The 11273-nt window shown below is 31.2% G+C and overlaps 1 protein-coding gene across 1 annotated transcript; it reads right to left on the bottom strand.

Annotated features, from left to right (window-relative positions):
* Positions 1 to 958: 958 nt before the first annotated feature.
* LOC137808547 (serine/threonine-protein phosphatase 7) lies at positions 959 to 7693 on the bottom strand. The gene is made up of 5 exons (XM_068609713.1): positions 7089 to 7693; positions 5712 to 6206; positions 2096 to 2242; positions 1448 to 1555; positions 959 to 1286 (listed from the first exon to the last, which is right to left on the bottom strand). Exons 1-5 carry the CDS (start codon positions 7632 to 7634, stop codon positions 1209 to 1211), a joined length of 1374 nt encoding a protein of 457 aa, XP_068465814.1. The 5' UTR covers positions 7635 to 7693; the 3' UTR covers positions 959 to 1208.
* Positions 7694 to 11273: the final 3580 nt, after the last annotated feature.

Genomic DNA, 11273 nt, shown 5'->3' with positions numbered 1-11273 from the left:
CAAACATTAATGTTGTTTAAATTCGAAACTAATTAGCAATAAAAGTATTATTTTATTGAAAATTGGAAACAGCAATGGATTGGATTTATGTTAAAAGCTTAAATTGCAATCATTTTAGCATAGAGAAAATATATTTAATTGGATTTATACCGTAACCACTTCTTTGCAAATAAATATTAAAATCGTTTAAAATTTCAATCAATAGTCATTGCTTTCATCAATTACTTTAATAACTAATTTTACCAAACACTTCTATATAATAAACTAGTTTAATAATTTTCAACTATCAATTTTCAATTACATTTTGAACTTCCAGCTAGTTTTTGTCAAACAGAGCCTTAAACTAACTTTAAGATTCTGATAGTTTTCAATTAATAAAATTACAAAAGAGAAAGGAGAGCAGGAAAAAAGTGTTTTTTTTTCTTAAATTTTGTTTTCAAGAAACCTAAGAAAAGACAGACCAGGTATTATCTTAGTAGAGTTAATCTTCCTGCATAAAATCAATTGTGACATGCATCCAATTCTTTATAAAAAAATGTCTGATATCCATATCCACAATACAAATAACTAATTTTAGATATATAAATCTGAAACTATGATGTGTATTCGGCGACACCGGATGCTAAAATCCAAAAGTTTTTTTTTTTCATTCCAGATGAAAAAATCCAAAAAAGATTACAAGAGCAATTTGGGTTTATAAAAAAAATGGATGTAAATCACAATTGATCTTGGAGAATTAGCCTCTTAGTAGATGTTGTATATGTTTTTCCTTATTTTTCCTATGTTCAACATATGGTCATTTTTTCCAACGGGTCATGATGAATGCCACCTTATTTGACCAGTTGGAATTGTCTTCCTCAGTTACATGAACAATTTCCCTAATTCACTGTTAGTAACACAATAAGGGTATAAACAACCAAAGAAGACAAACTCTTTTAAGTTTCTACAAGGACTGGTATTGAGGAAAACTAACTGAAAACATTCACTCCATTGAAAACCAGCAGAGTTTCTTTGAGACTCCAATTTACAGTTGTCATACAGAACTGTCCAGTAACTACTTTTGGGGGCAATTGATTTCACAAACATAATAAATGGGATATATAACTAACAATTATATAAGTTAATGATGAAGCCTGAAAAATCTTAAAAAATAACCATACAAATTTTACAAAGGAAAACTTTTTGACATTTTCGTCGCCGAAAAATCCTCAGGAAGTTACCATGGAAGCCAAGTCCAGTTCTTCATCTGAGTCTATAACCTCTTCGAAATCGTAATAGGGATTCACCTGCCCCACAGATCAAGGATATGATTATTAACTTTGTACAAATTTTATATTACAAACTGGAGATATCATGCAATTTTAACCCATTAATCCAATAATTAGATCATTAGACATCAGAACAATCATATATTCAATGATAATGAGAGAAGTTAAGATTTGTTTACCTTCGGCCTGGGAGTAACTGCTGAAAATCCATGAAATATAGGATTGTCAAAATTCGGGGGTTCAAGGACAACATAGCAACCTTTGTTGTTATACCTCAACTCTGTTGCCTGAAGGAAAAATAATTCTCATGATAAAGAAACTCCAACATTTAACAAAGAAATTTATTGATCTAGTTATTACAGAAACCATTATTGCTTCCGACAGAGAATTAAAACAAGTACAAGAGATCATCATAGCTGATGACAGATTGAGATCCTTAATTGAATGCATCCTTATCCCACAGACAAGGTCGTTTCCACAACTAGAACCTAGCAACAAAGTCACAACGCAGTGAACCCTTACCATTGCGTCAAGGCCCAATCACAACTATTAATTGAATCCTAGACAAGTTGTTTTTCCTACTTATCTATATCATACAAATAAAGTCAGCATTTAAAAGCAGAACGGCAACTGACAAGTAATGGATGTTATTTTACATGCTCATCCACTTGACACATGAACGATGCTATCCTTTCACACATACACCCTCCCATGCCGAAAACAGATTTTAAATCAGCAAAATCTGTGTAAGCTTGCAGTATACAATGCTCTGTTATTTAAGGAAAACATTTTGGAGTAATCTGGGGCCAAGATAACTAATAACCAACCTGAAACTGCGGGTAATCTGGAGCACTAAACACAGTGACCAGCTTTCCAGAATCTACAGTATGGTCAATGGTGTATCCTTCATCCATTCTATCTAGACCATCCCTTTTCTCCCTAGCATCAGGACCTTCATGTGACCTGATGATCAACTGAAAATTAAAAATATGAGCGACCATCCATATATCAGCAATAATTATAAACAATAAAACACAAAACAATACAGAACCGTGATAAAACAGTAGTCCAAACACTCAGAGTAAACATTAAGGTTCAGAGTAACATAACAGGTACACCTGATTGCTCATATAAACAAGCAGCCTAAATCATAATTTAGCTAGACACTGAATAAAGCTTGAATTTGAAGCAAATGTATAGACATGGAACACATAAAAATCTAAATAAATATGGGCAAAGAATTATATAATTAATAAAATAAGTGATGTATACAAGTATAAAATAATCAACATATACACAAATACAAATCTATATTGAACTTGTGCTTATGTGTTAGGAGCCTCACACAAGTAGGATGAGCTAGTTGATGTGATACTTAAGCCTTAAGGTTCTTCCATTTAATGAACCAGACCAGTTTTTTGGTTTGAGTTCTCCTCTTGTGCTTAAGTCTTAACAATTGTTTTTTTTCAATGAGAGTTGGACTACGGAAAGGACTACCTATAAGCTGGGGTAAGAGTGCAAACTGAACACTGATAGATGTGTGGAACCGTTTCAAAGAGAAAAGAGCTACTACTAGGTCATTGTTGATGGAGTGAAAGCTAGTGTTAGAGTTGCCAAAATGAGTTTGCCCAAAAGACCACCTCTAAAAGACCGCAAAACAAGTCAGACCAATAAAATTGTGGCTTCAATTTAATCAGGTCTTTTTTGCCTGGCCCATTTAGTTCACGGCCTAAATGGGCATAGATTGGGTCAGATTATAGGCTTTTAGACTCACCAATTTTATAAAATAATAATTATACTTAAAAAAATAAGTGTTCTAATAAGAGTATTAAAAAAATATTTTATTAAAACATATACATGTATTGTAATTTATATATCAAATCATTATATCTGAAATTAAAAATAATTTCATTGATATGACTTGAATTTTAAAATACACATTTATTTAATTTAAAAAAAATTTAAAGCGGGCCAAAATGGTCTGTTGCCTTGACACAGGGCAGAGCCAAGCCTAAAAAAAGCAATCCATCTAGAATAAGGGTCAGGCAGGGTCGGCACAAATTTATTAGGTGATTTGTCAATCCGGACAAGGTAGCTTGTTTTGCCACCTCTAGCTGTCTTGGACATTGACCCTTAAAAGGGAGTAAAAATGTTAGGATTTCCACATTGAGAAGGATGAACTACTTGATGTGGTACATAAAGCTTAAACTCTCCCACATAATGGATTACTCTTTTGTGTTGGACCCTCCTCTTGTGCTTAAGTCCTAGCATTATGCTTATAAAGTGTACAATTGATGCAAACTATCTGGTAACTTAATCTGAAAATTTCTGTTAATAGGTAGTTTCAAATACCAATGAAAGGAATACATGCAGGACAAACATAATTTGCTTTCTTCAGTATTAGTTAGAGCTTCAAAGCTGTTACTTCTCCAGCATGGTCTACGCCTTAGCAACAAGTGAATAACAAAACTCATAAAACCTGGTAACCTGTAACATACTTATGTATCCAATTCGTTTAAACCATTTCAAGTAAAACCGATGGAGAATAAAGGTGCATTCTTGATGTAGCTGAGTCCTAAATTTGTATTGGTTGATTACTATTTTAGCTACTCAAGTAATTATTCTAGAAAAGTGCAATCTTGCAATTAGGGCATAGACAAATATTTATAGAAAGTTCAAAATCAATTAGAGAAGTTATTAACTAAGACCCTGTTTCGATAAACTTCTTCATAAACACTGGTAGAAAAAGAAAATATGAAGGAAAAATGAAACAAGTTTCTTCAATAAATTAAAAATAGCTTCTGCACAAGTTAAAATCAACTTTTTGGATAAATTAAATAATGTTTAGCTTCTCCAAAATGCTAATTTTAACTCCTGCAAAAGTTATGGAAAACTTATCTAACAAGTCCTAAGCCACTTAAGGATCCAGTCTGCTTTAGCTACATATTTGATACAGATAATAAAGATCTTCTATGCAACTTCAACAGAATAAATTATCAGTAGAGAGAACTAATATATTGAAAGACTATCTTTTGATGTTCTTTCCCCCAAGGAATAGATTTCCTTTTATGCACAAATTAGGATTATAATTCATTCTGATCATATCTTATTTGTCACCTAAGAGTTGAACTCCAGCTACACAAACTCTACATCCCACCCAAGGTAGTCAAACATGAGTTTACATAAACTCTACATCACATTTTATATGAAAATTATCAGACAACACAGTAGAGAGGAAGGTTTCTAGCTTTGTGCTATTAAGTTAAAATAAAAAATTTAAAATATCTTAATTATAATATTATATTTTAGTTTCCAAAATATTTTGATTAAAAAACCTTTATTTAAATTTGATTATTATATTGTATCTAGATTTTAATTTTTTTAATTAAATTTTTATTTATGTTTACAAGTTTGTAGGATGCCAGTGTGATTTTTACTCTACAAGAAATTATAAATTTGTACGAGTAAGGTCTATTAGTTGAAAGTTGAAACCATTGGGGCGAAATTATCATTAGTCCCCAATAACGTGAGGTCCAAAAATACAAAAATTCCTAAAGTGAAAAAAAAAAATAGTCCAATGCCATTTAGTGTCACGGCTCTCTTGCTCCTTAGTGAATCAGTAGTCAACTTTGACCCTCTTTTCTCACAGCAAGCAGCAGTCATAAGAGGAAGCAGCAAGCAGAACCATGAGCAGAACAGGTACCAGTAAGCAACAGATGTAAACACAATGACGAGAAGAAAATCCCTAAAACTCTGTTCTATAAAAAAATGAGACTCAAAATGGCCCTACAGTGCATTGTTTAGGTCTAAATTTTTCCAACCTCACGTACTTGAATTTACCTGAGCTCAGAAACAAGTTTGATTGCAATTGAACAGCTAAATGCATAAGCTCATGCAATTTTACAAGTTGGAACACAATTTTAACCATGAACCTTCTACCTACCTAACCTATTTTCATAATTTCTAACTTTCCATCTAATCCAAACCTGATTGAATTCCTGGACTGCATCAAATACACTATGTTGAACTTAGGTTTCAATCAGTAATAGTATATAACTGGCTAGTACAGCAAATAAAAGCAAATCAATCAGCCACCCAAGGTCCTGATCTAACAACATAGTTTTACTTTGAGTTTTGCTCCTTTTATCTCCCCACTTGTCGAAAGTTTGCTGAAACAATAGCTATCAATATCTAACTAATTGAATTTTCTTTCCTTTTTCCCTATATAAACAATACAATCATGTTATAAATCAAACAAAACTCTGAAGTTGGTAAATGATGATATGTGTGCTCAATGTACAACAAATAATTCTTTACTCACAAAACATTATCTGATAAAAATTTACTATAAATAACTTCTTACAGTATTAGTGTAATGATTTGACATAATCCACAAAGACAATCAAACACATCACCATAATTAATAATAACTTATTTTGTTACCTTTAGTTGGTACTTCTTCAAAAATTCTTCAGTACAATCAGGACCCCACAACAAGCCAATGCCTCTTTCTTTGTTTGGAGCAAGACCCGGAGTTTTTGATGGATCAGACCACAAAACATCGCCAGGTATCAAATTTGGACCTTCCCAAGGAGGATCAAGAACTGATCGCCGGGCCTTAGCTAATTCTTCCAATGAACCAAGAGATAGAATTTTGCTATCTTGATTAACATTAATCTTACGGTTCTTCTTTCCTTTGAACCTCTTTGACGGCGTCACAGTTATACTGCGGAAAAGTCCTCCATGAGCCGTGTATACACACCCTGCTATAATAGAAGCCAAAGGAAGACCTTCAAAGCACCCCAAACATTTCCGATACACATGCTTACCTTTATCACCATATTTTACCATTACTTCTTTCTCAAAACCATAAACGGAGGTACAGTATTTTGATTCATGATTCCCTCGTAGCAGATATATGTTATGTGGCATGAATACCTGACACAAAAGTTATAGTGCCATAAATATCATAAAAGTACAGAGAGGAATTACCCTATTCCTCAATGATCATAACTGAATAACCCCATTTCAAGTATTTAAATCTTTCAACAAAAGTCTTATCCCACAAGATGAAGTTAGCAATATTAGTTCAACAAAAAACAATAGCATATTAGCATCTATCTGTCTAAACACTAAAACAAAGTGTACAGCATAATTTACATCAACTTAAACTCTGAACATTAATCATTTGAACTGTTATGTTGATAACACAAAATACAATACACACAAAAAACCTTGGGAAACTGAATCACGCCAGACTGTTCATGGGAAGCCATAAAAACAGAAAACACAAGATCCAAAAGTGAAACTTCAGATTCGAGAATATTATTGAAAAGTTTGAAAACATCCAACCCATTCATCCATAGAGAATAGAGAATGAGACTTTCACTTATTGTTAGTATAAGGATCTTTACATTGTAAACCAATATGCAATGAGATAACTCTTAAATCCTTAATATCCTTATTACAAAAATCAACAAACTTACTTCACATACCTATTTGTAATTGAATGATATACAAAACCTCTACACAATTGGTTCATTTAAATCAAATTCAATAAAACAAATCTTTTATTTCAGCAAAATAAGACTAGGAGTATCAACATTTGTTCGGTGAAAGTATTCTCAGCCCCAAGAGTCAAAGACTAATCTCTCAAAGAATTAACAAACATCATATATATCTACAAACTGGAAAACAAACTACAGTCATTTGACCATCTGGATTGATACAGTACATTAGCAGCATAAACTCCACCATGAAATGGTTTTACACTAAATAAATAAGATGAGAACAAAGGCTCCCTTTGCCAAACAGATTTACCTTCCAAGCCAACAACAGCAAGAAGGTTTCGAGGCCCCATGCTCCTCGATCCACGTAATCCCCGTTGAAGACAAAGATTCGATCTCGTGAGGGGAAGCCGGCATCTCGGAGAAGGAAGAGAAGATCATGGAGTTGTCCATGAACGTCGCCGACAACAACGACGGACGCGGCGGATGGAGAGTTATCGTCGGGGCTAGGGCGAAAGGGGTCTATGGTGACGCAATTGGGTTCCTTGTGGAGCATCTTGGAGCCAACGAGGATGAGCGAGTCCAAGACTTTGACGGGCAGAACCGACGGTAATTCCGACGGAGGGAGGTTCCGAGAACACCAATCGAAGCACCGCATCAGGTTCTCTACCCAATCCATGCTGATATTTCCGTCTTCCGGCCACCATATTGGTAGGCGCAGTTCTGGCGGCGGCGTGGAAGGCAACGGTTGCGGAGGAGGCGGCGACGGTGGCTGTAGGGTTTCCTCTAAGACGGGGACGACGCCGTTTGTGGTTGCGGAATCAGGTGATGGTGGTGCCGAATCAGCTTGCAGGGTCATGGTAGATGAACAGACTTGCAGAAAAATTTTAAACAAAGGCTTAACTTATGTATAAATATGCACCTTATTTTTTTAGTAAAAAAATATTTTATATAATATTCTTTGTGCAACCATTATCATTTGAAAAAATGTTTCAAATACACCATAGTGTGTTAGAAAATAAGTTCATTAAACTTTGTAATAATTCCATTTATATGTGCTTTTTGCATAACCTAAAATTATTTCCATGCTTTAGATCTTATATTTATTAGATATTTATAGTTTCAAAAACTAAGTTTATCTTGAGTTATTTCCTATTTATTTAAGAGGTGTAAAAATGGCTCCAGCAGATTTACACAAATAAGAATCGGATTAAAAAACATTTAAAATTATTAATGTTTTCAAGGTATTGTACATTTAAAAACTAGAGAAATGACTCAATCATACCAATTATATGTTTAGACCAACTTCTCTATACAATTTAGGATAGAAAAATATAAAAAATAATATTTTTTTCATAAATTAAAACTAGTTTTTATATAAATTCAAAATAAAAATGGAAATTAATTATAAAGGAAATTATTTCTACCATTTAAGTTATACATAAGCTAATTTTAATTTATGAAAAAATCAATTTTCATTATTTTTTATACTTTTCGTTCTTATATGTCCTTTTGCAAAAAAAAACTATCCATTATTAAGCAAAATTATTTAAATTGGTAGAAGAAGAAAAAAATTAATTTCCATTTTTGTGTATTTTTTTTATTTTAAATTTGGAAACTTAGCATGTCTAGAATAAGAGATGTTTAATACAAACACCATAATTTGTTAGTGTTGGTTTAAATAACTATATTCTGGAGGAAACTAACATCACAATCAAAATTTCTTCAAAAAAATTGAGTTATTTGTTAAAGCAATATTTTCTTAAAAAAAAAATTAATAGTTTATCCTTCCCTACCAAACCAGATATTAAACCATGAAAAAAAAAATATTAACCATAAAAAATAACATAAGGACATAATAAAATAAATAAATCAAAATACAAACAAATCAAAACATACAAGCAAATTAAATTACAAAACTCTAAGAAAATAAACAAAAATCAGAAAACAAAATCACATCTTATTTATCTCCTTACCAATCTTATTGTTGATATTTTCATCATAGTTCGTTGTTCATCTCACAAAACAAAAATGAAAAGAAGGGAAGGGAATATAGAAGGTTTCATAATAAAAGTTGAGTGGGGAAGAAAAAAAATAGTGTCTCTTTAATTGAATATAAGAAAATAGTATATTAAAAAAACTCATTGGGCTCCAATTATAATTAAGCAAAAGTTGTGAAGAAAATTTTGACACTCAGCAAATTTTTATTATTGAAGCAAAATTGACACTCTATAAAGGGTGTTCATTATAGAAAGAAAAAAAAAACATCTTTCTTATTTTCTATTTTTTCTTCTTTTTAACTTGCTTGCATTTATTTAGTGTGGTATTGATTTGAATCAATTTAATTATCATTATTATTACACTTTATTGTAAAAGCAACTATCTATTGAAATTTTTTAAAATATGTGTATCATAGTCTTCAATTCTAACGTGTGGTATAGGCATTCAATGACTTAAAACTATTAACCCTGAACCCTAAACTATGTTATTATTCTTAATATTTGTTTATCAATCGAATTTGATAGTATCCAACTTGAAGGAAGTGGTGAAAATCTATCTCTGAGAAAATCTCGTGTAACATTTTATGTTAAAGGATATAATAATAGTAATAATAATTTGATCATGGTTGTATCTTAAGATTTAATTATTATAGTTTATCAATCATTAATTTAATATTGACAGAAGATTAAAGAAGCAAACAACAACAACAATGAACATGTCGTGTTCACAATGAATATTATTGAAACGATCAAAATCTTGATGAAACAAACTTTACCTTATAATTCAATAGTTTAATGTACGACACAAACAAATAGCAATCAAAGAAAAAAAAAGTTGAGTTGAGAAGATGTTATTTTGCTTTGAAAACTTGTTATTCATAGTAAGTAGTCAAGTCATAAACTTGGACCTCTCGTAATTCATCAACAAAAGTCACTAACCGACAACTTGAGCAAACAAAACCATCTTTTGAACACTCACAATCAAACAATTTTTACAAAAATATTTTAAATTAATTAAAACACAATCTAAACCTCCTTATTGTGTTTTTCTTTTTGTTTTCACAACGGATTTTTAAAAACATTGATTTAGACACAACGTTGGATCAAGTCATATATGAAGAACTCAAAGACAACATTGATGAAGAAGTCATCAGGTTATTACATGAGCACTAACATGAAGTCAATAACATTAGTAGTGACAGACGAATATGAGTAAGGTCATGGTTGATTGTTCAATGATCATTTTTTTTATAAACCTATTTTTTTTTTATGGAAATAAGACTATTGGTGGAAAAACAAGTAAACTAGATTATAATTGAGAAAAGACAAGAACAAGTGGAAAATTAAAAAATGGATGAGACTTAAGAGTTTGGAAAATAATGAGTAATGTCATAATTCAGTGATAAATGTCTTAATTCAGTAATATTTCATAGAAAATGATAGACACTTATGAACTTTAATTGATAAAATAATTATAATTCAACCTCTAATCATTTGAATTGTTTTATATGTTTTTGAATTATGAGATGAATAAGAAAAATTTATTCCTAAATTTATAGAAATGAGTTATATATTTATTAATAATTTACATGTCATACAATATATAATTTAAAATACTTTCAAGGATAAAAAAACCCACTACAAAAATAAATTTAAAGACCAAATTGAAAATAGCATGTTATATAATATGTTGTAATGCCACAAATTTTTCTAAGAAAATCAACTTTTAGTTTGAAATGTAACATGTGATCTAAGTGTACAACATATACATATGATTAGAGGAGACAATTCCACTTCACAATGTCTTGTTGTGGTAGTATTATTAAACCTAAAGTTAGAGCTTGGTTGGGAGATAATTGAAGAGAACAATTTTCAATGAAAATTGTGGGACACCTTGAGAATCATTAGTGCATGTTTTGTGAGGAAAATGTAGTAATTGAAGATATGAAACATGTAGTGAGAGTTAGTTAGTGTCATTGTGGAAATCAAGTAAGTTTTCCTTTGAATAGAGAGAAAGGGTTTGAAGGTCACGAATCCCTAGTTAGAAAAAGCTAGGAAGTAGCCACCCTATCATCATAAAAGCCAACAAACAAGTCAAACTTTGCTACACATACAAAGCTACAATGCTCACAATTAAAAATATAAGTTTATAGCAACTTAGTTTTGAATTTTCACTATTCTTTAGTCACCTACTTTCAAAAAGAATTGGTGACATTTTCTCATTTCATGCTCCCCTTGTCCCCTTTGGTCCTACCACACCAATCAATCATTGAACACCTTCAGCAACTTTTAAGAGATTAGTTAATTTTACATCAAATTTATTGGAATGTGAATATTTAAAAGAATTATGAAAAAATGGGTAACTTGTATTTGGGCAGACAATTTTACTCTTCAAAGTTGCTATTATTGAATATAATTTGATGATAAATTAAAAATATTTTACTGTTTCACATATTGTCATCAACATTTTAAATAAAAAATAAATATAATTTAATTAT

Source organism: Phaseolus vulgaris, chromosome 3 (assembly GCF_000499845.2).
Source record: "Phaseolus vulgaris cultivar G19833 chromosome 3, P. vulgaris v2.0, whole genome shotgun sequence".
In the NCBI taxonomy this organism is placed as follows: domain Eukaryota; kingdom Viridiplantae; phylum Streptophyta; class Magnoliopsida; order Fabales; family Fabaceae; genus Phaseolus; species Phaseolus vulgaris.
The sequence above is the reverse complement of the archived record's forward strand: the minus strand, read 5'-3'. Positions and strand labels throughout refer to the sequence as shown.

Excerpts from the sequence above, each read along its gene's own strand:
- LOC137808547 (XM_068609713.1), bottom strand. The coding sequence starts at position 7,634 with ATGACCCTGCAAGCTGATTCGGCACCACCATCACCTGATTCCGCAACC. Across the intron at positions 1,556-2,095 it reads CAGATTACCCGCAGTTTCAG|GCAACAGAGTTGAGGTATAA; the intron begins GTTGGTTATTAG and ends TTTTTCCTTCAG. Across the intron at positions 1,287-1,447 it reads CAGTTACTCCCAGGCCGAAG|GTGAATCCCTATTACGATTT; the intron begins GTAAACAAATCT and ends TCTGTGGGGCAG.